At 46.4% G+C, this 26,596-nt stretch overlaps 1 protein-coding gene across 3 annotated transcripts in view; it reads right to left on the bottom strand.

The window, feature by feature from the left end:
• Positions 1-555: 555 nt before the first annotated feature.
• Positions 556-26,596, bottom strand: part of LOC115552526 (coagulation factor VII) — a 44,318-nt gene continuing 18,277 nt past the window's right edge. Inside the window, exons 3-7 of one of the 3 annotated variants that reach the window (XM_030368708.1) lie at positions 22,749-22,773; positions 22,362-22,483; positions 19,032-19,169; positions 17,941-18,050; positions 556-835 (exon numbers count right to left, since the gene is read on the bottom strand). In XM_030368708.1, the coding sequence (XP_030224568.1) occupies positions 19,137-19,169; positions 22,362-22,483; positions 22,749-22,773 (180 nt within the window). In that variant the 3' untranslated portion in view covers positions 556-835; positions 17,941-18,050; positions 19,032-19,136. Of the gene's footprint in view, positions 836-16,590; positions 16,897-17,940; positions 18,051-19,031; positions 19,170-21,896; positions 22,484-22,748; positions 22,774-26,596 lie in introns of those variants that run through there. The other 2 variants (XM_030368707.1, XM_030368706.1) reach the window with 2 other exon arrangements.

The raw sequence follows: 26,596 nt of genomic DNA, 5'->3' as shown, positions 1-26,596 counted from the left end.
GTATTGGGAACGGAAGCGAGAGCACTTCCCTCGCCAGTAAATTGAAAAACCGAAACTAATTAGCCTGAGCGTGATCGCTGCTACTAATTATCAACCAAACAAGGGCTAAATGCGTGGTTAACGGGAGCGGGAGCGAAACACTGCCTTCACCAGAAAATGTAATCGACCGATATTAATTAGCTTGAGCGTAAGCGCTGCTGCTAAAAAAGGGGGAAACCAAACAAAAACGTTACTGGGAGCGGGAGCGAGAGCACTGCCCTCACCGGTAAGTTGTAAGGAAAAAATAAATTGATGGTTAGAACAGAGCAAAGCTAACGGCTAACACAACAAACAATAACAGAACAAAGAGGCGAACGAGTGCTGGGAGCGGGAGCGAGCACACTGCCCTCCCAAACAAACGCCGGCTACTCTTACTTTTTTTTTTGAAAGATGTAAAGGAACAGATCCTCTAATCACACCGGAAGATATAGCCTTCCCGGTGTCACGTGGGGGTCACAGGTGACTATGTTGGTATTAAGTACTCGAAATGCGCATGCGCGAGGTGGAGATCCAGTGCTTTAAGCACCGCCTCTGGCGGTCAGTAAGGATGAAATAGAACTACGTGATGGTAGTGTATACCCAAGGGTATCGTACGTATTCACCTAAACCCCTATGGCATCTCAAAAACAAAGGCAACGGCATGACACAGCCAACAAACAGGCAGACAATGGCGTGTTACAATGGAGACAAACAGGTGCAAGTTATCAAGGCCTGATGACACTGATTGGCCAACAGACAGCTCCCAGATTGGACAGGGGGTTGGACGATGGTGGAAGAACAGCCAATGGCGTGAGACCTACAGAGAACGAGAGGGGAGACACAGGAAAACAACCACACATGTAACAGGGGCAATTCGCCGCCTGATCGATCTTATGACTACAGTACTAACCATGTAAATAGTGTTGTAAATAAACTTCAAAAGCTTTTCAAATCTTATTCAGTGTTTTATTGGTCCTTAATGTGCAAAGTAAACAACTAAAAGTAAAAAATCTGCAAAGTAAATAAGGTGCTAAGTGATTCCAGAAATGATTTTGTTAGAGGACCAATCAAATCCCTTGCCTTCTTTATCCGTCTCCGTTGCGTCAACGGATAGTTAAAAAATATTGGATTTGCACATACTTTACATAGGACTATAAACCAGCCTAAGGATAGGCTGGTTTATACTCGTCCTTAAAGTGCTGCAACAAAATCATTTATGGAATCACTATGGCGCACTCTCATCCAAATCCGTATTGCTTGCAGGAGAGGAGGGGGAAGATATAAAGACCGGACGAGAAACTGACGTCGCTGTGCTGTCCTCCTTCTTCTTAATTGAAGGAGCAGGTAGAGGAAAGCTCTCTCCTGCTGGGCTTTCATTAAAATCAAATGGGCCTACATAAAAATGGCGCTGCCGGTCCAGATGTGTCAGGTGTGCGTGAGAGACATAGGAACGTACGCTTACCACTTTTGTAAATGCCATCTATACAGTACATTCGGATCTCATCATAGGAATAGATCTATTCCGATTAGAAATCCAATCGGATCAGAAGTGTCCATGTAAACGCGGCTGGTGTAAGTGCCTTGCTCTACTACTGAGTCACAGGGAGTTGAACCCCCAACCCTGCCCTGTCCGTGCCTTGCTTTACTACTGCTTAGTGATGGGTTCCGACCGAATCAGTTTGAAAGAACAAATCTTTAACAAGAATCAGTGACGGTGATTTAACTGATCAGTGGCAGTTCTAAACACATTTTACTAGGAGGGCCAAGGAGGGGCAAGTGTTTAACAAGAGGGCCACAAATAAAATGGGCAAAAAATTATATTTAAAGATTATAAACTTTGTTTTACTTTAAAAATCATCAAACATTTAATCTGTACAAGAGTTTATTACTTCACCAGTCAGTATTTTGCTGTCAAACTATCTCAAATTGATGGAGCATATGCCCTTAATCAGGCATCTCCAAACGGCGGACCGCGGTCCGGGTCCAGACCATGATTATGTTTATAAAATCATTTTTTACTGAAATACAAATTGAAAGGCAGAATCTTCCAACCTGGTCTCACAGGAATCCGTGAAATGACTACGGACAAATAACTCGAAATCCGTGGACACATCACAGAAACACGCCGATTTCCGTGATGTGGCCACGGAATTCGCCCCAATGCAAGTTAATGACGCTGATGTTCCGTGGCTCACACACGGATCCCCGTTTCAACGAGCGAGTCGACCACGGGGGCTTAACTCAAAACCCGGGTTTGTCTCACTGAAACACTTAAATTGTCCTAGTTGTGTCCACGGAAGTTGCTCCAATGCAAGTAAATGACAATGATATTCCTTGGCACACACACAGATTCCCATTTCAATCTGTGTGTGTGCTCCCGTTTCAATCTGTGTGTGCGCCACATTTGACCACAGTGGGGGCTTAACTCAAAATCCGTGGTGGTCTGACGGAATCACCTCAATTTTCCGTGATGTGGCCACGGAATTTGCTCCAATGCAAGTAAATGACACTGTTATTCCGTGGCTCACACACGGATATCGGCGTGTTTCCGTGATGTGGCCACGGATTTCGAGTTAAGCGTCCGACCATAGTCATTTCACGGATTCCTGTGAGACATGTTGAATCTTCACAGAGCGAAGATCATGCACTCACCGAATTCCCCCCCTCCCTCCGTCTGTCACGGCATGTGCGTCACTCAAAAAATAGCCAATCAAATCGTTTGTTTACCGGAAGATATTTATGAGGCTATTAAGGAGATGCTGTCAAAGAGGGGGATTGATCTAACATAGGTTGTCTCAATCACTACAGATGGGGTACCTGTTTTGCTTACTTGAAATGTAGGCTTAATGCTCTTTTTGTGTTGATTTAAATGTAGGCCTGGGGTTCCTGTTCTGCTCACTTGACATGTAGGCCTTATGCACTTTTTATGTTTACTTGAAATGCAGGCCTAATGTACCCATTTTGTTTACTTGAAATGTTAAGATGCGTTACTTTGTCTTAATTGTTTTTCATGGTTAAAAGTAAGCTATTTGGAAATTGAAAATAAATAAGTCTGAACTGATAAGGAAATATGCCGTGTTGACTGTATTTGACCAAAGTTGGCTATTAGGACGTGGTAGGTTAGAAGTTCGGACCTTTCTTGGAAGAATTTTTTAGTAACTGGACCTTGTTTAATTTTAATTGAAGACCCCTGCCTTAAATCATATAAACATTTGTTTTATACATGCGTACAAGAGAGGTAGTGTGACAGTCCGCTGGCACCTCCTGATTGAGTGACTGATCAGTGTAATGACTAACACCTATGCGGGCTGAGTTCCTCAGCTATATAAACTGTAGGAGTCAGCCACTTCGGCCACGTTTATACGTAGCAGGGTATTTATAGAAACAAATATTTCCCCCCCTCCGTTTTCAAAAATGACATTGTGCACACAACATCGTTGTGTGCACAATTGTCGTTTACATCAAAGTTGTCGTTTACATCAAAACGCATAAATACGCCGTAGAGCGCAATAACTATGTCAAACCTATGGGCGGCAGTGTAGGGAGAAGGATAAAACCATGCAAGCCAATCAGAATCCTCAGAATCAACAACAACGAATAACACGAGCGTCTTCCTGTAACAAACAAACTGTAAACATGGGGCGCTCATATGACGTTAAGCATTTCCTGGCGCATAATGTGATGCTTCAGAACCTAAAACCCTGTTTCTACCCGCTGACACGACAACGCATAACCGGCGTTTTCAGAAATCTCCACTTTGGCCGGAGTTTTTAGAAATGATCGTTTTCTGTGATAAAAACTGCGTTTTCGTGTAAATGAGAGGGCCAAACCGCGTGGAAATATCTGCGTTTTCCCTTCGTGTAAACGGGGCCTTGATCTCTCTCTCTCCTTTGACGTATTTGTTTAGGGTTTTGGATTAGCTTTGCTTTGCACATACATTACACTCTCCACTCATCCACACACAGCACTGATTACTGATTGACAATCATCACCTTAATTTATTTTATCTGTAGTTGGTTATATAAACAATTATAGTTGAACTAAAACCATGTGTGGTCTCCTCCTTGTCATTCCCTTGAGCCGGGCTGTGACAAGTGGGGGCTCGTAAACAATGGTTTGGATTGTTAAATTGGCCATTTTGGAGGAGTATCACACATGACAGTTTGGTAGTTCTTTTGAGAGAGCATTTGTTTGGATTGGGGTAGATTGTTTGGGGTACGTCAAAAGTTCTTTTGAGAGAGCATTTGTTTGGATTGGGGTAGATTGTTTGGGGTACATCTACAGGTGCTGCTATTTTGGTATGGGTTCTGGAGTTTTTCCTGGCAGGCTTAGCAACTTGCTCTGATAGAGTTTAGATTCTAGAGTTCGTTTGCATCCTTTTTGTTTTATGTGGTGGTAAAGCGGGTAGAGCTAAATGCTCGGGATCACGTCTAGGGTGTTCTGAGGGTAACTGCATAGCTGGGGCCTTTCAGACCCACTGGTTTACAGTGAGTAAATAGCCCCCGCCGATAATCACACGAAGACTAGGGAGGAGTTATATAGTTAGCTTTTGGGGGTTATCTAGTCTAGGGTAGGGGAAGCTCCAGTGTTCCTTTAAGATAGTACTTATATTGCTACCTATATAGCACCTTGTTTTTTTGGTTGGCTCAGGTTGCTATGGTTGGAGCAGAATGGCTTCTATTGTAGAGGATTTTTTTCGGTCTCCTTCTGAGGCATTGCTTGATAGCTGCAAAAAGGATCAACTTTTGTCAATTGCAGATTATTTCAAGGTTCAGATTGCAGCCACTCGTCTGAAGGACACCATAAAATGTATCCTTAAGGCAAGTTTGAAGGAAGAAGGGGTTCAGGCACCTGCTTACGGTAATGAGTTACCAAGCACAACTGTTTCAGCAGGGGGTACTTTCACTTTTGAGCAGCAGAAGGAGCTGTTGTTACAAATGGAACATGAGAAGTTTAAGCAACAAAGGGAGTTGGAGTTGGAAACAATGAAACATAAAACGGAACAGGCAATAGAACAATGTAAACTAGATCTAGTTAACGAAGGTAAAATGGGAATAACTGACATAACTAGTTATATTGGTTCATCTAGGATGGATTTCACTAAGAATCTGAGATTACTGCCTAAATTTGATAAGAAAGACTCTGACACTTTTTTTTCTATGTTTGAGCGTCTCGCTGATGCCCAGAATTGGCCTGATAGTGAACGCATTTTGCTGCTTCAATGCGTCTTTACAGGTAATGCCCAAAAGGCATATGCAGCATTAGCAGCAGAACAATGCACAGGGTATAATGTGGTAAAGGAAGCCGTCTTGAAGGCTTATGAATTAGTCCCGGAAGCATACAGGCAGCGATTCAGGAGTTGGAAAAAAGGGGAGAAGCAAACTCATGTGGAGTTTACAAGTGAGCTGGTGACACATTTTGGTCGTTGGTGTTCGGCATCCAGTGTTGTTCGCTTTGAAGAACTGTGTAACCTTGTTGTTATGGAAAAATGTAAGCAGTCTGTGCCTAGCTTCATAGCAACTTATTTCAGTGAGCGAAAAGTTAAAACTCCTGAAGCAGCGGCCGACCTCGCGGACGAATATGTTTTAACACACAAACGTATCTTTGGGGAGCAAGGTCAACGGTTAAGATTCAGAGTTGGCGGGGAGAAAGATGAATCAGATTCCAGTCGGGGTTCTTCACAGGGAGAGCAACGCACATTTGGGAACAACAGACATATTACAACTTGTAATTATTGCCAGCGAGAGGGTCATTGGAAGAATGAGTGCCCCTTGCTAAAATCAAAAAAAGGGTTTTAGTACATGGCCTGCTAAATCTGCTGGGTCAACTGTTCCGCTTAGTAGCTCAAGATGAAGTACTGATAAAATTGTGTCTCCGTATCAGATGCAAACTAAAATGCTGTGTACAGTGGAAATTGCTTTAGGCTATGCTCCATTTATATCAAATGGTTTTGTGTCCCTAGTTGACAGCAGTGAGAAGGTTCCTCTCAAATCTCTCAAAATTTTGAGAGATTCTTGGGCATTAAATACCTTCATCAGGGAGTCGGTCTTGCATTTCTCTCCAAACTCGGACACAGGGAGTCTTGTTCCAATCAGAGGAATGGGATTGAACCTATTTTTGTGCCTGTTCATACAGTTCGGTTGTCTTGCAGTTTGGGACAGAGGGATGTGGAGGTTGGTGTGCGTCCAGCATTACCAGTCGATGGTGTTGACATTATTTTAGGCAATGATTTTGCAGGAGCATGTAAGTGTAACTTACAAAAACTTGTACATGTCTTTATCACTAGTAAGCTTGATTACTGCAATGGTCTCCTTACAGGTCTCCCAAATCAAACTCTGAGGAAGCTTCAGCTTGTTCAGAATGCTGCTGCTAGAGTTCTAAGAAAGACCAAAAAATTTGATAATATCACACCAATTCTGAAATCGTTACATTGGCTTCCTGTAGGTCAGAGAATTGATTTTAAAATCATGTTGCTAACCTATAAATCCCTACATGGTTTAGGCCCAAAATATTTAACTGATATGCTTCTACTACATAAGCCTTCTAGACCACTAAGATCCTCTGAGACCAATCTGTTAATTATCCCCAGAGTAAACACAAAACATGGGAAAGAAGGATTTAGTTACTATGCAACAAATAGCGGGAATAAACTCCCAGAGGATTTAAGACTTGCCCCAACTCTGAGAACCTTTAAAACAAGACTGAAGACTTTTATGTTTGCTATAGCTTTCTGCTAAATCTTAAATACATTGCAATAAAAAGCTTTTTTAACTTTGCCTTTATTTTCTATTTTAATACTAAAATGCCTTTTGAACTTTCTATTTTACCCATTTCTTTGCATATGTTTTCTTTTACTTATCCATTATTTTATTTTATTGTATGACAATGTTTATATGTGAAGCACTTTGAGCCTTGTGTATGAAAAGTGCTATATAAATAAAGTTGCCTTGCCTTGCCTAAGTGGCCTGATGCATCAGCTTTTGAGGTGACCTCACAGGGGTTTGGCGCTTCATCGACTGTAAGGGCACAGGGTTCTGGGGTCCTCGAGCAGTCAGTGTCTCCTGTGTGCGCAGTAACTCATTCTATGAGTGTGCTGCCTAGTGTTGACGTGTCAAAGGCTGATGCAGGAAAGGGTAAGGATGCCGAATTTGCATTAATGTGGCCATCTGATCTTGCGTCTGTTTCTCGTGTAGAATTCGTGAAGGACCAGAACGATGATCTTTCACTAAAATAACTTTTTGATCAGGCTGTCAGGCTAACAGCCTTCTCGCAATGTGGGAAACAACTCTGGAGGGTATTTTCTCCATCGTGATCTGCTGATGAGGAGGTGGATCCCTCATGGTGAGAATTTTGCTGGGGGTTTAGTGGAGCAGGTTGTGCTTCCAGTGAAGTATAGACAATCTGTGATCAAGATGGCTCAGGATAATGTAGCTGGACATATGGGGGTGAGGAAGACTTATGATCGTGTACTGCGACTTTTTTTGGCCTCGTCTGAAGCGGAAGATAGCGGCTTACATTAGGACCTGTCATACTTGCCAGGTGACAGGAAAACCAAATCAGTGCATTACACCTGCTCCCTTACATCCTATACCTGTGATAAGTCAACCATTTGAACATTTGATTATTGATTGTGTTGGCCCGCTACCTCGGTCAAGATCGGGTAGTCAGTATTTGTTGACTGTGATGTGTCAGGCCACCAGGTATCCAGCTTTTTATCCACTGAACACCATTTCTGCCAAGTCAGTGGTTAGAGCCCTTAGCAAGGTAATCTCTGTGTTTGGGATCCCCAAAGTAATCCAGAGCGATCAAGGCTCAAATTTCACATCCCGGTTGTTTGCCCAGGTCCTGCAGCAACTTCACATTAAACATAATAAATCGTCGGCATATCATCCTCAAAGTCAGGGTGCACTGGAGCGATTTCATCATCATTTATAATCATTACTCCGCGCTTACTGTACTGAGTTGAAGGTAGACTGGGAAGAGGGGTTTCCTTGGCTCCTGTTGGCAACCAGAGAAGTTGTGCAGAAAAGCACAGGTTTCAGTCCGAATGAGTTGTGTGGCCCTAGTTATAAGGTTGCTGGGTCTCGAGGATGCCGGAAAAAGGAATGTGAGGGGAAAATTTTTTGATACTGCTCAATATGTGTCAGGATTGAGTATACAAGGTTTGCCCTCGGGGCCTGACCTGGCCAAGTTTCGGGCAGGAAGGGCCCCCCATTCCTGCCCTCGGGGTCCGACCGGGCCAAGTTTCGGTGCGGAGGTCCCAGTTAGGCCCTAGAATAAGGTATTACAATTTCAGGGCGGTAGGACCTTCCTATCCCAAAAACAGTTTTTCCACCACATTCTGAACCATTAGGTCTTGCAGGCTACACTTCTGAGGGGCTTTGTCCAAATTACACTCCATTTGGGAAAACCTTTTTAGAACTCCAAATCTCGGATATATCGTTCACGGGGCCCCGGGAAATGTGTGTAAACATTTTAGCATCCCTAGCTATCTCGAAAAGGTCGGCAAAGGGGCGTGACCTCCAACAGTACAGTAAATGCACATAAGACAGAGGTTAGTTTCTAGTCCCCATTTTTTGTGGGATGGAGGTGTACATTTGTGGCTAAAGGTGTGTAGACACAGCTGGCCTGTGGCCACGTTTTTGAAGTCGGGGGTCAAAAGGTCAAAAGGAGCCGGCACCACGCCGCTTATGAGATAACAAAAAGTTAATGTGTGTTTCTCTCATAACTTTTTGTCATTATTAAAGAGAGGCCTGATTCTCAGATATGCATGTTGGATGGCTAGGGTGTAGGTCTGGGAAGAACTTCAGGCCAAAATCTTGCAAGCGAGCCGCTGGGTGAGTTGCAACGAGATGGAGCACTTGCTGAGTCATTTCCTGTAGTGCTGGAGCCACAGGTTGAAGCGTATGCGTCCTTTGAGACCCCCTTTGATATATAAGAGACCCTATACAGCTTACTTAAATGTTGTCGACTCAGTCACCTATTGCATCACTTCCTTTAGGGCTTCGGCCTCCTAATTGATCATTGTAGTAGGCTATAATTGAATGCCCTCTTTCATATATATATGATACCTCCACCACTGGGACGTGGCAACAATTCTCCAAATCCATATGGGGAGGGGGGGATGCTTGTGGACAGTAGGGGTTTACCCTAGACATAAATAGGAAGTAAAATCAGGAGAAGGAATGACCTCTCACAAATATTTATTTAATAAATTGTTTCAAATAACCCTCCCTTGTTAAATCAATGAGCTTGGTGTTTTGCTTTCAAAAATTAGTTACAGAAGAAGTCTAAACTGCAGAAAATAAACACATCCAAGCTGCTTTTTAAGGATACCTTGGAATATCTGTCTATTTTTCAACCATCGGACCCTAGTTTACGACAAAAACAACCCAATTGACGGCAGCTCCTTTGCTGCGTGGTTTTTAGAGCCACGAGTATTACCCGGGGATTCCACCGGACGCGTTACGGCAGCGTTACGGCTGCGGCACGTCTTGGCCGCGACTTTGCCCTGCTTGCATTTCCACCGGGCGCGTTACGGCAGCGCAGCGGCAGCCGTATTCACGCGAGATCACGAGATCACGCGATAATCCTAAACCTAATGTACTCGCCTTCCACTCCCAAAACTACTGCAATTAAATGCCACGCTTTGTCCTTCCGGCCATTTGCCCTTATTGAAGGATGATTTGGTACATAAATGACGTTGTGATAGGCTACATGAGCTGAGTATTGTGTTTTATTTTGAAAATTGACGGGATGCTCTATGGCTTTTACTTTTTCACTTCCTGGCCTGCTCGATCTGCTCTGTTGAAATTGACGCGGTTCAGCAACGGCTTGCGGCAAAAATAGGAATGCTACGGAATGATAGCGCTGCGGTACGGCAAGCCGCTCCTGGGACGCTGCTGGGACGTTCCGCAGCCGCGCCCGGTGGAAATGGTCTCATTGATTAGAGTGGAACCTATCTGCTGCGGTGACCGCGGCCAAGACGTGCCGCGGCCGTAATGTTGCCGTAACGCGTCCGGTGGAATCAGGCCGTTAGAGGGGGCGGTCGATAGCAACCACCATAGCAACCATGACGGTCAAGTGACTGGATTCAGCCCCGTTGAAAAAAGGAGTTGAGGATTTTTCTGCAATAATCCAAAATCCAATGGAAAACCCGTTGGCTTTTTGTCAAGGGAACCGAGGGCGACGCTCACTTCCGGGTTTGCCAACATACGTCATCCCTCTCCACCACTCTATACTGTAAAAACACATGTTCAAGTTGAATGATAATGCATGAATTTATTCTTTATTCTGCCATAGTAACACGGTAAATAAATGGCAAAAATAGGCTGAGAACGAATTCGATTATTTTACGATTTACGATATGGTAGCGACCCTGGGACAGTTAAATAGTTTGTGTGTTATGTCTTGCATTGTATTTCGTTGTCCGTTATGCCAGTTGTTCTGTGTGCGTGTATTGTAATGTTCTTCTTGCCAATCAGTGTGGGGGCGAATCATTAGGTCAGCTGGGGGAGGGCCTTGGAAGAACACGAGGGTGGGGGCCTGCACGTGAGTGAGATCGTGTTGGGGGTAGCCGGGGTAACCGGGGTTTGTTTTGGGTGGGATTTCTGCCGTTGGTTACGGGTTTCAGTGACCTGGTTTTGGTTCATTAAAAGTTCCTTCAATTACTAATGACTCGACATCGTTATGTCACCGGCGAGGTCATTACAATATGTTCAATAAAACGTTATCACGGACAAAATACGTTTTTTAGACAAACGTAATTGAGAATGCCGAATAGTTCTCTGGGAACGTAATTTTGATGAGAAAGGGTTGCTCTGTCAGTTGTCAAAAAAAGCGCACGGACGTGGCCTCTATAGCAACGACCTCAGCTACCCAACACTGATCAAAAAAACGATTGTTTCTCTCAATCAAAACACAAAACAGGACAACTGATGCCCATAAACTTAACCCATACATGTTTTGTAATTAACAAGGACAGGTTGGTGTAGTTGTGTTGAGGAATGTCACAGATATCACTGTAACTTCGCCGTTAATGTGCAGCCACCGGGTCTTCCGTTAGCCAATGGGATGAATGCTCATAGCTTCATATATTGCCGTGGAGGGATTACATTGCAATGAGTGGAAAACCCCCTGCGTCGAAAAAAGAAGCACATGGTCCTCCGTTAGCCAATGGGATGAATGCTCATAGCGTCTCTATGTGCAGCCATCGGCTCTTCCGTTAGCCAATGGGATGAATGCTCATAGCTTCATATTTTGCCGTGGAGGGATTACATTGCAATGAGTGGAAAACCCCCTGCGTCGAAAAAAGAAGCGCAAGGTCCACCGTTAGCCAATGGGATGAATGCTCATAGCGTCTCTATGCGCAGCCGTCGGGTCCCCCGTGAAGGGGTTACATTGTAACGAGTTGAAAACCCCATGCATCAAAAAAAGAAGCACAAGGGTACCCTTTTGCGTCAGAAACTGAAGCCAAAGTCACTGACCGTTCGACAAAAATCGACGCGTTCGGAGTGAGAATGTGTTTAAGTGATTCCGTCAGACCAGCACGGATTTTGAGTCAAGCCCCCGCCGTGGTCAACTTTGGCACACACACAGATTGAAACGAGAATCTGTGTGTGTGTGCCACGGAATATCAGTGTCATTTACTTGCATTGGAGCAACTTCCGTGGACACATCAAGGACAATTTAAGTGTTTCAGTGAGACCACCACGGGTTTTGAATTAATCCCCGTGGTCGACTCGCTCGTTGAAACGGGGATCTGTGTGTGAGCCACGGAACATCAGTGTCATTAACTTGCATTGGAGAGAATTCCGTGGCCACATCACGGAAATCGGCGTGTTTCCGTGATGTGGCCACGGATTTCGAGTTAAGCGTCCGTAGTCATTACACGGATTCCTGTGAGACCAGGTTGCCAGGATCCTTGCGAGAGTGAAGAGCTGGTCCGTAGTTCCACGTCTGGGGCATTGTTCCTCTTCAATCTGAGGTTCGACGATCGGCCGAACCCTCCTTTCCAGCACCTTGGAGTAGACTTTACCAGGGAGGCTGAGAAGTGTGATACCCCGGTAATTGGCACACACTCTCTGGTCCCCCTTTTTGAACAGGGGAACCACCACCCCGGTTTGCCACTCCTTTGGCACTGTACCCAACTCCCACGCGATGTTGAATAGGCGTGTCAACCATGACAGCCCCTCAACACCCAGAGCCTTTAGCATTTCTGGCTGGATCTCATCAATCCCTGGGGCTTTGCCACTGCGGAGATGTTTGACTACCTCAGTGACCTCCACCAGGGAAATTGACAACGAAACACCATCAACCTCGAGCTCTGCCTCCAACATAGAGGGCGTGTTATTCGGATTCAGGAGTTCCTCAAAGTGTTCCTTCCAACGTCCGACAACCTCCTCAGTTGAGGTCAACAGAGTCCCATCCTTACTGTACACAGCTTGGATGGTTCCCCGTTTCCCCCTCCTGAGGTGCCGGATAGTCTTCCAGAAACACTTTGGTGCCGACCGAAAGTCCTTCTCCATGGCCTCTCCGAACTTCTCCCACACCCGCTCCTTAGCCTCCGACACGGCAGCAGTTGCAGCCCTTCGAGCCTGTCGGTACCCTGCAACCGAGTCCTCCAGGATATCATATCCCGGAAGGCCTCCTTCTTCAATCGGACGGCTTCCCTGACCACCGGTGTCCACCACGGTGTCCGAGGGTTACCGCTCCTTGAGGAGCCTAAGACCCTGAGGCCACAGCTTGCCACCGCAGCTTCAGCAATGGAGGCTTTGAACACCGCCCACTCCGGCTCAATGCCCCCAACCTCCACAGGAATGCCAGAAAAACTCAGTCGGAGGGGTGAGTTGAAAATACCTAGGACGGGGGCCTCCTCCAGACGTTCCCAATTCACCCGCATTACTCGTTTGGGCTTACCAGGTCTATCCGGAAATTTCCCCCATTCCCTGATCCAACTCACCACCAGATGGTGGTCGGTTGACAGTTCCGCCCCTCTCTTAACCCGAGTGTCCAAAACATGCGGCCTCAGATCAGATGACACGATCACGAAATCGATCATCGATCTTCGGCCTAGGGTACTCTGGTAACAGGTACACATATGAGCACCCTTATGTTCGAACATGGTGTTCGTTATGGATAATCCATAAATAGCACAGAAGTCCAATAACAAACGACCGCTCGGGTTTAGATCAGGGAGGCCGTTCCTCCCCACCACGCCTCTCCAGAGGTGCGTTCAGAATCACAAACGATTTTAAACATTTTCCGTTAAACGAACATAAGCAAGCAAACGTTTACGAACATAGGCAAACTGTCTGAAGAGGTAGTTCTCCACAAACACTTTGGCTACGTGACATTCGTTGCCATGGCATTAAACTAAACTATATTGAAATCATTTACTCCTTTCCTTCACAGAAAGCAATAGATAAAACGTTTCATATAGCCTATCTACACCCTTACTTCAACTGTTGTCTTTTGCATCCTAAAATGCGATTTCGCAGTAAGTGGGTACAACTTCGGTGACGTAGCCCTCTATTCTTGAATTTTCCGTACTGGTTGTCTGCATTAGGCTTTCAACGAGGTCGACCACTTGCAAACCCTCTTCTGTAAACTCTTCCATTAACATGGAGGCTGCCGCTAATACCATGGCCTTCGTATCCATTTTTTTCGTTTACAGTTTGTTTAGAACGGTGTTCACAAATCGTTCATAATTAATTGTATAATGTCAACGCGTTCGTTGCGAACCTTCGCCTATGTTCGCTGAACTTGAACGCACCTCAGGTGTCTCCATCGTTGCCCACGTGGGCGTTGAAGTCTCCCAGCAGAACTACGGAGTCCCCTACTGGAGCCCCATACAGGACTCCATTCAGGGTCTCCAAGAAGGCCGAGTACTCTGAACTGCTGTTTGGTGCATACGCACAAACAACAGTCAGAGTTTTCCCCCCTACAACCCTTAGGCGCAGGGAGGCGACCCTCTCGTCTACCGGGGTAAACTCCAACACCGCGGCGCTCAGCCGGGGATTTATGAGTATCCCCACACCCGCCCGGCGCCTCACGCCCTCGGCAACTCCGGAGAAGAATAGAGTCCAACCCTTATCCAGGAGTACGGTACCGGAGCTGAGACTGTGCGTGGAGGTAAGCCCCACCAGATCTAACTGATAGCGCTCCACCTCCCTCACAAGCTCCGGTTCCTTTCCCCACAGCGAGGTGACGTTCCACGTCCCCAGAGCCAGCTTCTGCCGCCCGGGTCTAGTCCGTCGAGACCCCTGACCTTCGCTGCCACCCATGTGGCTGCGCACCCGACCCCAACGGGTCTTCCCACAGGTGGTGGGCCCATGGGATGAAGAGAGGGGGGGTGCCACGTAGTGTGTTCGGGCTGTGCCCGACCGGGCTCCGTGGCAAACCCGGCCACCAGGCGCTCGCCATCGAGCCCTCCGTCTGGGCCTGGCTCCAGACGGGGGCCCCGGGCTTCCTCCGGGCCGGGTCACATCTCCTCTTTTTTCGATATTCATTGGAGTTTTTGAACCATTCTTAGTCTGGCCCCTCACCTGAGACCACTCTGCCGTAACGTGCCCGGTGGAAATGCACGCAGGGCAGAAGCAAGCCCCCAGGAACAGTGCATACTTCCGCAATCCACCAGTGCTCAGCAGCCAAGCCTGGTATTGCAGCTGTTTAAGCGGGCTGTGGACGGGTCCCTCGATTCATGGGACCCAGAAGTAGATATCTCCGTTCACTCCAATACAAGTGGGGAATAGGAATGTGTCTCCGCAAAAAATGTCTGGAGATCAATCAAAGGGTCATAATTATCTTCATGCCATGTCCTAAAAAAAATTACGTTTTTTCTTTTCAAAACGCCACCTCAAGCGTTTTATTAGCCGTTCTCTCTAATTATTTTTTGCTGGAGAAGGAGGTGTGCAGCTGAAAGGAGTCGTAGTGAAACAAATGTTGTTTCGACCTGGCATCCGAGAGGGCATAGTTCAGTGCTCTCACGGCTCCGTTAACGTGTCCGATTTTTAGACTGGTTCAGCTGCTGCTCAATAACTCTCACGGTCCTCTGCTTGGGATCATGTCATGGTCTGTCGGTTTCCTTGTCTTGTTTTGGTGTGTCTGTTTTACTTTGGTATCGGTCTTGTTTCTCCACATGTCAGGTTTCCCTCCTGTTTGATTACTGCTCCCTCCCCTTATGTGTTTCAGCTGTTACTCGTTGCGTGCCCTGTGTGTGTTTTGTATTCAAGCCCTTGTCTTTCCTTTGTTCTTGGACGGATCATTCTAGTTTGTGGTGAGTTGTGTCCTGTGTGTTCCCCGTGTTCCCCGTTTTCCCGGTGATCACAGTGTTCCCGGTGTTCACTGTGTTACCCGCGTCACCCGTGTTCTTTGCCTTTTGAGTTAATAAATTACCGTTTTACCCGAACTGTCCTACCTGCCTGCCTGCCACCCGCTAACCGTGACAGATCATTGTGATTCACCATATATTGATCCATTTATTCAAAAGATCCAAAGACAAAGAACAGGTGCATTACGGTATCATTTTATATTATTGTTAATAGTCTAACATTTCAGCGTTGGTATTTAATTTTTCATTAGCTTGTTTAGCTACCTATGTATGACAGTTAACAATGTTGGTGTATTACAATTATTTATGTGTGTAGGCCACTCCAACTTCGTTGCTGGTTGAAATGTAACCATTTATTTGTACATATGTTATTGATTGCATTTTTCGTAAATAGTTAGTTGGAAGGAATCTGTTTCTAAGCAGTGTGACACTTGGAGCTTGCATGACGGAGCACAATTTGGCACAAAGCACTCAAAAATGCAAAAAGACATTGTTCAATTGTAGACTTGGAGCTTGCATAACGGAGCACAAGGCATAGTTTAATAGTGCATTTCTTTTTGAACAGCACATCCGATCAATGACCTCTGTAATTTTTGTACATTTAAATGTATGCCCATCACTAACTGAGTTTAGCTTTATCTATTATTACTTTTATTTTCTTCCCTTTGCTTAATGTTATGTGTATTTCGTTTTTAAGATAAAACAAGAGAAACCCAAACATATCTTATGGTCTCGTATTTATGTAAATGTTTCATGTATTTATGTTTATTTACATGTTGTGACTGTCTGAGTTTGATGTGGGGTCTATGGTCTCGTAGTTATGTACATGTTTCATGCATCTATGGGTTTTTTTCATGTTGTGACTGAATTTGTGATGTGAGTCTTTGTTCTATGTTCCCACTCTTGGCCTGCACCTTGGCGTGGTGAGTGGGCTTTAAACTAAGACTTAGTTTTATTTTTTTGTTTGTTATTGATTGTCAGTCTATCTTATTAATGATACAAGGCCTTAACTAAACCCCTTCTCTTCTGTTTGCAGAAACTGGAAACATCAGAGTATATTTTATCTTAAGTTAGAAAATCTTTGTTTCCTCATCAGATCCCAGTCCATCATGCTACTTGTCTGCCGTGCCACCATCATGCCTCATGCATCACTTCTCAGCGCCCTGCCCAGCTGCATCTTATTCCGTTACTCCAGCTCATTCCAGCTCTTTCCCATAAGTGACAAACACGCCTCACCCAAGTGTTTTTAATATTTTATTAATTATGCATGTAAGGTGTGCTGAAAGGTGTCCATCAATAAAATGCTTATTAATATAACATTATGGCTCCATCAAAAGCAAAGTACACCTGCCATTTACAGTTATCATTTATACTATCCTAGATATCTTTAATCGTATTTACATAGGCCTACAGTAGGCCTGATTTCCTCTGAATGTTTAAATAAAAAAATTCCCTGTCCATGTCAGATCCCTGTCCATCATACTCCTGTTGTTGTCTTCCTGCACACCTGACTGCCTCCTCCATCGATTGCGGCCACAGCCCTCCCCCTGTACAATATGTCATGTTAAATACATTCCAAGATCAAGTTTCAGATTCAGTTTCAGTATTAATTGTTTTTGAAACCTGACGTGGGGCTGGCACCGCCATCATCATATCTGTCTTATTTATTGCACCCACACATAATAGGTCCATGATACCATGTGGGGTCATTTCAGACTCCTTTGCTTCCTAACACCTTGTGAGTTCCCTGGGTACACCAGCTGATGGGTCTGTGTATATATTGGGCATTTGATTCTCGTTTCAGAAACCGAAATATAAAAAAAAACGAGTGGTAATTATTACTTCTGTTTTAACATTCAAAAAGGTCCATAAATAATGAAGTAACTTTCAATGTACATTAGCTGTATTATTATAATTATTTCTGTATTTCTGATGGGGATGGGGGAGTAGTCTTTGCAGAGTTATCCGTCATCCAATCAGATCGCGTATGCAAATTTAAGCACTGCGACGCGACACGGGCTCTGACGATACTGGAAAGCGGGAAAGCGGGTCAACTTACATCGCAACGAGCAGGAAGAAGCGGGAAGAACCCGGCGAAGCGATTTGATTGGCTGACGGATGCCTCTGCAAAGACTACTCCCCCATCCGTCAGCCACGCCTTCCCACATCCGTTGACTGACGGTGCAGTGGGCACGAAGCATTACGCTTCGTGCCCACTTTCCCGCTTTCCCGCTTTCCAGTATCGTCAGCCCGAGTCGCGTCACAGTGCTTAAATTTGCATACGCGATCTGATTGGATGACGGATCCGTCGCTGCCGAAAAAGTTGAAAAATGTTCAACTTTTTGACGGAGCCAAAGGCTCCAACGGAACGGACGGATCCACAATGCATTGCGCGTCCGTCCCCATTCAAAGTCAATGGGGATCAGTCAACGGACGGAGGTAGTGGGCACGAGGCGTAACGCGGCTGTAACGTGTCCGCCGGAATCCCAGCGTAACACCCATGCGGGCTGAGCTCCTCAGCTATGTAAACTGTACTGAGGTCAGGAGAAGGGAGGAGGGGTCAGGGGTCAGAGGTCAGGGGTCGGGGTTACCTGCCAGGGGCATTCCCCCCGGGGACACTGGCTGCTCCCCACCAGGCACATCTGGGCCCCAGAGGTCTGGCTCTGGTTCTGGACCGGGACCACTCCGCAGGGGAACTCCACTGGAACAAAGCAGCACCAGTACTGTTACCACCAGGACCAGTATCACCAGGACCAGTACCACCAGGACCAGTACCACCAGGACCAGTACCACCAGTACTGTTACCACCAGCACCAGTACTGTTACCACCAGGACCAGTACTGTTACCACCAGTACTGTTACCCCCAGGACCAGTACTGTTACCACCAGCACCAGTACTGTTACCACCAGGACCAGTACTGTTACCACCAGGATCAGTACTGTTACTACCAGTACCATGACCAGTACCACCAGTACTGTTACTACCAGGACCAGTACCACCAGGACCAGTACTGTTACCACCAGGACAAGTACTGTTACTACCAGGACCAGTACTGTTACCACCAGGACCAGTACTGTTACCACCAGGACAAGTACTGTTACCATCAAGACCAGTACTGTTACCACCAGGACCAGTACTGTTACTACCAGGACCAATACTGTTACTACCAGGACCAGTACCACCAGGACCAGTACTGTTACCACCAGGACCAGTACTGTTACCACCAGGACCAATACTGTTACTACCAGGACCAGTACCACCAGGACCAGTACTGTTACTACCAGGACCAGTACTGTTACCACCAGGACCAGTATCACCAGGACCAGTACTGTTACCACCAGCACCAGTACTGTTACCACCAGGACCAGTACTGTTACTACCAGGACCAGTACCACCAGGACCAGTACTACCAGGACCAGTACTGTTACCACCAGGACCAGTAACACCAGGACCAGTACTGTTACCACCAGCACCAGTACTGTTACCACCAGGACCAGTACTGTTACTACCAGGATCAGTACCACCAGGACCAGTACCAGCACTGTACCAGTACCTACAGTCCCTCACCCTGGTACCAGTCCCAGTCCCTCCCCCTGGTACCAGTCCCAGCCCCTCCCCCTCGTACCGGCCCTCACAGTGCCACCCCCCCCCCCCCCCGTCGGGGACCCCCCCGGTCCTTACCGTGGGCTACACAGGCCCTGCCGTCGAGCCCCAGGCTGTGACCCTCAGCACAGGAGCAGCGGCGTCGTGGCCCCGAGTCGTCGCAGAACTGCTCACAGCCGCCGTTCAGATACACACACCCCAGGGAGTCCTCGAACGCTGGAGGGGGTGGGGGTTACTGGGTTTACTGGGTTTACTGGGGTTACTGGGGGATGTCGAGTGATGTGTAGAGAGTGTAGTGTGGAGTGGTGTGTAGAGTGAGATGGTGAAGAGAGTGCAGTTTTGTTAGACTGGGTAGCCCCGCCCATTCTGCCGGCAATTTGAGTTCGCCCTCCAGACAAAGGTCTGGAGAAGAGCAATACATTTCTTTCTGCTTCCGATACGTTTTTGCGGGAGCCAATCACCAAGCTGGCTTTTCCCCTTGGCGCGCTATTGGCTGGTTTAACACAATGACGACAGTGAAGCGACGGCAAGCAGCCAATCGCGTACAGTCAGCTGAACTTGGCCCGTTGATCACGCCTCTTGTGCTGAAGAAAATGACGGCAGCTTCCCCAGACCAACGTGCAATCTACGATTGAGCTTGGTCTGGCAATAGCCAGACTATAGTTGTGTAGCATTGTGTAGTGTTGTGTAGAGTGTGTATGGTGTGTAGAGCAGGAGTCTCAAACTCAACTTACCTGGGGGCTGCTGGAGGTAGAGTCTGGGTCAGGCTGGGCCGCATCAAGTATTCCACAAAAAAGAAGTGCATATCTGACCAAATCTAAATTAATGATCGGGCTATAATTAGATCACGTTGGCTATGTAATCGCTGACATCAGGGCACATTTCTAAGCGGTTGGTTGAACCTGGGACATTTTAGGGTCCTTTGGCTTTTGTCGGGACTCAGGACACGCAACATAAAATTGGGACTGTCCCGGCAAAACCGGGACATCTGGTCATCCTATCACAAGTGATAAAAAAGCGCTGCAAGCCACTCAGCAAAAATGTGGGTTTGACAACAGCGAGTGGGCCGCACTACCACAAAATTTTGATGTCAAGTAGGGGGCCACAAAATATTATCCTGCGGGCCTCAATTGGCCCCCGGGCCATGAGTTGTGTAGCATTGTGTAGCGTTGTGTAGAGTGTGTAGTGTTGTGTAGAGTGAGTAGCGTTCTGTAGTGTTGTGTAGAGTGTAGTGTTGTGTAGCGTTTCGTAGCGTTGTGTAGTGTTGTGTAGAGTGTGTATCGTTGTTTTGCGGTGTGTAGCGTTGTGTGGTCATATTTTAAAAGATGCACATGTTCCAGTCTGGCTGTTAGCCCTGTAATAGTCTGCAGCTGTGGCTCATAGGTTAATTGAGCCACACCCATTCTGGTGCTCCTTAAGAGGGCCAGAGTTCTAGACTGGAGGGAGGCTTGAGTTGTGCAAGTGAATCAACTGTTGTGGTATTGTTTGTTTTAAGTAAAAATATGCTTTTTACCAACAACATTGTGCGTCAAGGAAACTATTTTTTCACATTTGGTGGCAGTGGTGGGATGTTTCCTCCAGCCGAGTGCAGCTTCAAGGTGGACTGCAGTGAAAGGTGAGCAGGTAGACGAAGAGACCTGCTAGGAAAGAGATCACTGGTGGAGTTCAAATCCTGTGGGGTTGGCCAGAGCCTGAAGGAGGAATAGCTCGGCAACTCCTTGTTGCTGTCGTGAGCCTTGTGGGGAGCTATTGCCAAGCCTTGACAAAACAGTAGTGGCAGAGGAAAGCAATGGCTGAGGACTCTCAGAGGGAACTCTAAGAGGGCCAGAGATCTAGACTGGAGGGAGCCTTGAGTTGTGCAAGTGAATCGAATCGACTGTAACTCAGCTGTGGTGCAGAGTTACAGCCACTCCGAGCTAGTCGCACATTGAGCTTCCCCCAAATGCGCTGTTTTGGTGTCTGTAGATATAATGCAAATGAGGAGGCGCGAGGTGGGTCAAGGAGGAGGGTGGGGGTGTGGCCCTGAGCAGCTTGCAGCCACGGTACCATGCTCTCTTTTTACAGTGGATGTATCGAGGCGCACACAGCCTTTAGCCGTGTTCTGTAAATATTCTAGAACACACGGGAGTCCTGGAGCTCTATTTCTAAATAATATCATATACATAGATATCTATATCATATAATATATATTATCCCGGCCAAAAGCTGTGTGAGCCGATATTATGAATCTCAAACGTTCTTCCACGTCCGCATCATCGCTTAGGAACCTCCGCCTCCTGCAGCGCCGAGGCGGTGGTCCCTCGGCAGCGGGAAGCGGGGCTCAAGCGGGAGACATTCGCTGAGAACAATCCCTTTCTCCTCCATGTCGTGGTTCATGTTCTTGAGGGAGTCAAAGCCAAAGTTCCTTTCCCATAATTCATTCTCAACCATGGCTGAGATAACCCCCACTACGAGTCTCGTTGTAGAAATACCAGAGACGAGAGTCCGACGTGTTATGCGCCATAACACCAAAAGCAGAACGGTTATCCAAATAACAAGGAAGTGTACAACACTTGCGTTACAGTCCTGGAGCTCTATAATATCATATAATGCATAGATATCTATATCAAAAACGACATATTATCACGGCCAAAAGCTGTGTGCGCCTCCAGATGATATTATGAATCAGAAACGACTTTGTCGGGTTCTCCGACGTCTCTTGTTCTTCCACTTTCACATCAATCTTAAGTAGACTGAACCGCGCTCTGCCTGCTGCCGGCTGCCCGCTGCCGGGCGGTGATGCTTCGCGGCGGTGGTGCCTCGTGGCAACCGGCGGCATGTCGCAGTTCATGTACTTCAGGGAGTCAAAGCCAAAGTTCCTTTCCCCCAATTCCTTCTCAACCATGGCTGAGATAACCCCCACTACAGTCTCGTTGTGGAAATACAAGAGACGTCAAAGAACCGACAAAAAACAATTGCGTTACAGTGTGTGTATTCACACACACACACATGTGGCGCTCGCACGGCCGTGTCTCATTGGCGGGCTAAATTCTCTGGGCGGGCCAGGCAGAGTAGAGGGGAGGAGCTTAGGTGCTATGTGACGACATATGAAACCACATCCAATTCAGCGTGAATGAGCCTCAGTTTTTTCAAAGGCGAGCAGAACACCTAGTGATCGTTTTACACCGAACGCAAGTTTTAGCCACTGGGGGACCATAGGCAGGTTAGGGGAACTCATATTTATGTTAGAAAACATCATAAAGTGAGATTTTTATGCCATGGCACATTTAAGTAAAAATATGCACTTTATCAACCACATTGTGCATCAAGGAAACTCATTTTCACAGTCGCGTTGTGTAGCGTTGTGTCACGTTGTGTAGTGTTGTGTAGTGTTGTGTAGCGTGGGTAGCTTTGTGTAGCGTTGTGTACCTGTCTGGCAGTCGCGGCCCTCAAAGCACTCACTACAGCTGCACCGGTAGGAGGAGTCCAGCGGGACGCAGTCACGCAGGTACCGTTGTTCAGACAGGGCTTTGCAGCACAGGGGTCCCGGGCTGACACACACACAAAGACAGAAACAGAAACATGCACACACACACACACACACACACACACACACACACACACACACACACACACACACACACACACACACACACACAGTGTTTGGATGTCAACACCACCCTTTGGTCGACTAAAGACATCAACATCCGATCAGTGCATCCCACATGATTAGAATCATGATCAATAGTTCAGCTGGACCCGATCAATGATGGACTGGTCCAGAGTGTGGAGCTGGGGAGGACAGAGGCTGCTCACCGGTGTAGCTCTGCCAGAACTGCCTCTGAGGAGCACAGGGCGGGAGCACCGTAGCGTTAGCATCAGCATCAGCAACACACAAAATGGAGTCCAAAACAAGCATTATGACGTATGCGTTATGAAACATACGTTTACAAAGAACTGGTGCAGTACATGTTATAATCCATACATGGGGCAGTACATGTTATAATCCTTTCATGGGGCAGCACATGTTATAATCCTAACATGGGGCAGTAGGGGTCATCCCTATGTTCCCCAATCTATCAATCTTTAAAAATATTTAAACTTTGACGCGACATTTGCGTGATGACAGCCAATCGGCGTTCAACAGCGTGGCCACTGAGTGACATGTGTAACGTAACAGCCAATCAGCGTTCAACCGGCCAACTCAGTGCAGTGCAGTCCGGGGTGAACTGCAGCATTGAGGAGAAAGTGATTGTTGCCGTTTGCGACCCCCGGAACTCTTTATATAATAGTATGTAATATAACATAATTGTATAATAATATCATGGCCAAAAGCTCTGTGCGCCTCCGGATGGCCGTAGCGCGGGGAGCTCTCTTAGGGATTGGGCTTCTCGGCAGTGGCGGCGCCAGAGATTTTTTTCTGGTGGTGCTATGGGGGTGCTCTGCGTTTTACTGAGGGTGCTATGAAATTAGGGTGATAGCATATGAGTCTCATTTTTCTCTACTACAACACCTCCCCACCATATCGTCACATATGTTTACACGTTTGCTCTCTAACAGGTCTTTGGGGATTCAGTGTGTGGATTAAAGTTTGCGCCAGATGACTACCAGGTCACCACTACCATGAGCGACAAATTAAACTAAACATGCCAAGTTCAATACACTTCTAACTAAAGACGGCAGATTAGAATGTCAGATAGAATTAACTTAAACAGGCAAAGAGTCAGAAATGCTTTCAAAAAGAGTATATTATTTTAGGTCACAATCAAAACATGAATGAAACCAAACAGTAGGCACTCAAAACCACAATAATAAGAGATCAAAAAGTGTATCAAAAATTGCGCACAAAACTATGCTTAAAAATCCTTAAGAAAAACCAAAATATAGGCAAGCCAGCAGATCAGGTGTCATTTTCCACCTAAACAAGAACAATGTGACAGAAAAACACATTGTAAACCCAATTGCAAAAACCCAGCAGAATGCAACAGACAACACGGGAAAATCTTTCACTTACCTACGTCTTCATAACAGGACAATGTGCCTGTTGTGGTGGTTGAGAGCGAAGGCATCTATGATCCTGTCGATGTCCAAGGCCCGTGCTCGCAGAGGGTTAATCGCCAGAAGTGCAAGGTCACTGGTTCGGCCATCCCTACTGCTATTCCTCAGGTAGCTCTTCAAGCGACGCAGACAAGAAAAACTGCGCTCGCAGCTCGCAGATGTTACAGGCAGGGTCAGAGATATGGAGATCAATTTGTAGAGGTCCACGAAGGCGTCTTTGTAAGGCCGCATAAGGGATAGGCAGTGGCGGTTTTAGGTACGGGCGAACCAGGCAGCCGCCCGGGGCGGCATATTTGTGTGGGGAGCCAAGTCACATGGGGGGCGCCACGAGCAGTAAAAAAGAAATCGCGCTGCGTAGCGGTTATCAATGAAGTACTACATAACATTGTGTTGGGAATAGGTATTTTGGCGCCCACTCTGGCTGCAGGCGCACACCTGCTCGTTGAGAAGGTGCCGTGCGCAGACGGATGAAACCCCCACTGAAGCCCGTAGGTTCACGATACGTACCCCCCAGGTCATCTGCTGTCAAGAGATCGAAATTGGGAGACTGTAGCGCATCGGACATGAATTTGCTAGTTCTGAAAACATCCTCAAAAATAATTAAATGCAGAACAAACTGCTCATCCATAAGGGAACTGACAGATTTAGCCTCTGTCCTCCGTTTCGCATTCTTGTCGCGAACAGTGTCACGCAGGGTAGCGATGATAGCCGGGAGAGTTCTCTTGACTGCACAGATAGCATCATACTGGCATGCCCAGCGAGTGTCACTCAGTCTCTTCAGCTCTATGAGCTGTGCCGTTGAAAGTTCCCTTTGTTTCTTCAGAAAGAGATCGTGCACCACTGACCCCGAAAAAAACTTGTACAGTGTTTGCAACGTCTCAAAAAATCAGCGGCAGCATCTACATTATGCACACAGTCCACCAACACCAGGTTAAGCCTATGAGCATGGCAGTGTATATAAACTGCTTGCGGCACCTCTCTTCTGAAAAGTTCTTGGACTCCGTTGTTACATCCAGACATGACTGAGGCACCACCATAGCACTGGCCAACACAACAATTCAGGTCAATACCGCACCGACTGAGCGTCTGCTTGATGCTTGCAAAGAGCGAGTTTGCGTCTAGTCCATCTGCTTTGGTGAAATGCAAGAATTCCTCCACCACTCTCTCTGATTCCGTGTTCAAATAACGCACGATCACTGAAATTTGCTATTTTTTGCTGATGTCTTTGCTTTCATCCACCAAAATAGCAAAATGTTCAGCGTCCTTAACCTCATCCCTTAATTGTTTCCTAATCATTTCTGCCATTACATTGATGATCTCATTCTGCACGTCATGGTGCACATACTTTGCATTTGACGGGTTGTTATCTAACTTTTTCTGAACGGTTTTGTCAAATTTTCCAATTACAGATAGCAACTCATGGAAATTACCCCTGTTTGCTGAATCCTCATCTTCAATGTGGCCTCGCTGTGCGATCTCCTGACAGGCAGTATAGCGCAAGCTTTCCACAACGCCCATCATGTACCTTCTGTTCTCCTGGATCAATACCGAATGTCCTTTATCCAGCATATTTGTTATTTTTGAACCGCTTTTTGCTTTTAGCTTAAACTCAGTCCATGCCTCCATGGCAAATTTGTTTCCCATACTTTCGTGATGGCCCTTAAAAGATGCTGTTGCTTTCCGCCAGTTATGAAAGCCACTGGTTGTATACGTTGGCTCCCGATAAAACCCGTGCCCTCCTCCACCGAGAAAATGCCTGCAGGCAAAGCAAAAGACGGCATCCTGAGATACACTGTATTCCAACCACGGATATGGTTCCATCCAGCTCTTACAGAAACTTCTTTGCTGGACTCCAAACATCCGAGTTGGATATTTTTGTAATATTGGTCATTTCGGACCATCCTGGGCGTTCATGCTTAAGTCACCCAGGGTGCTAGCATCATGGCTAGCAGCGCCCTCAGTAGAGGTGAAGGGTTGACTTGGACCAGGACGTTCCTCTTCTTCTACATCAGAATCAGAATCCACTACCTCTTGCATTTTTTCTTCCTCTTGAACGTCTTCTTCAACTCGAGGAATTTTTCGGATCAAATACCGATCCATTTTCGTGATTTTGTGAACGCTTGACTTAAAATTGACCGATCGCCAGGATTACTGTTACTTAGCCTACTACTCATTGAACAATCACGTTCACGCACGCAACGTGTCTGTGTCGTGCTACGTGAACAATCTGTTTATTTCAATCTGTTATTTTCTTTTGTGATTAAAATATTATTATCACACAATACATTTTATTAAGAACTCAGAATGAAATTAAATAACAATAATAAACTAGAACTGCAAGCAGTTATGCAGGGGTCCAAGAAGGGTGCATTTCGCCGGCACAACGCGACAAGAAATGTGCGTTTCGCCGGCACAAAGCGAAGCATGTGTTCAAAACGCTACCCTGAACCTGTGGATACAAAGGATTTTTACTGTGGTAGGAGTAGGGAGAAGTCAGTCTAGCGTTTTCGCGGCGAAATTTTGTAGAAGATATACAATTTCCTCGTTTATTGCGCCCCCTAATGGCGAAATTTTCCGAAATTTTTATCGAACGACATTTAAGTTAG

Source organism: Gadus morhua, chromosome 10, assembly GCF_902167405.1.
Source record: "Gadus morhua chromosome 10, gadMor3.0, whole genome shotgun sequence".
Lineage (NCBI taxonomy): Eukaryota > Metazoa > Chordata > Actinopteri > Gadiformes > Gadidae > Gadus > Gadus morhua.
The sequence above is the reverse complement of the archived record's forward strand: the minus strand, read 5'-3'. Positions and strand labels throughout refer to the sequence as shown.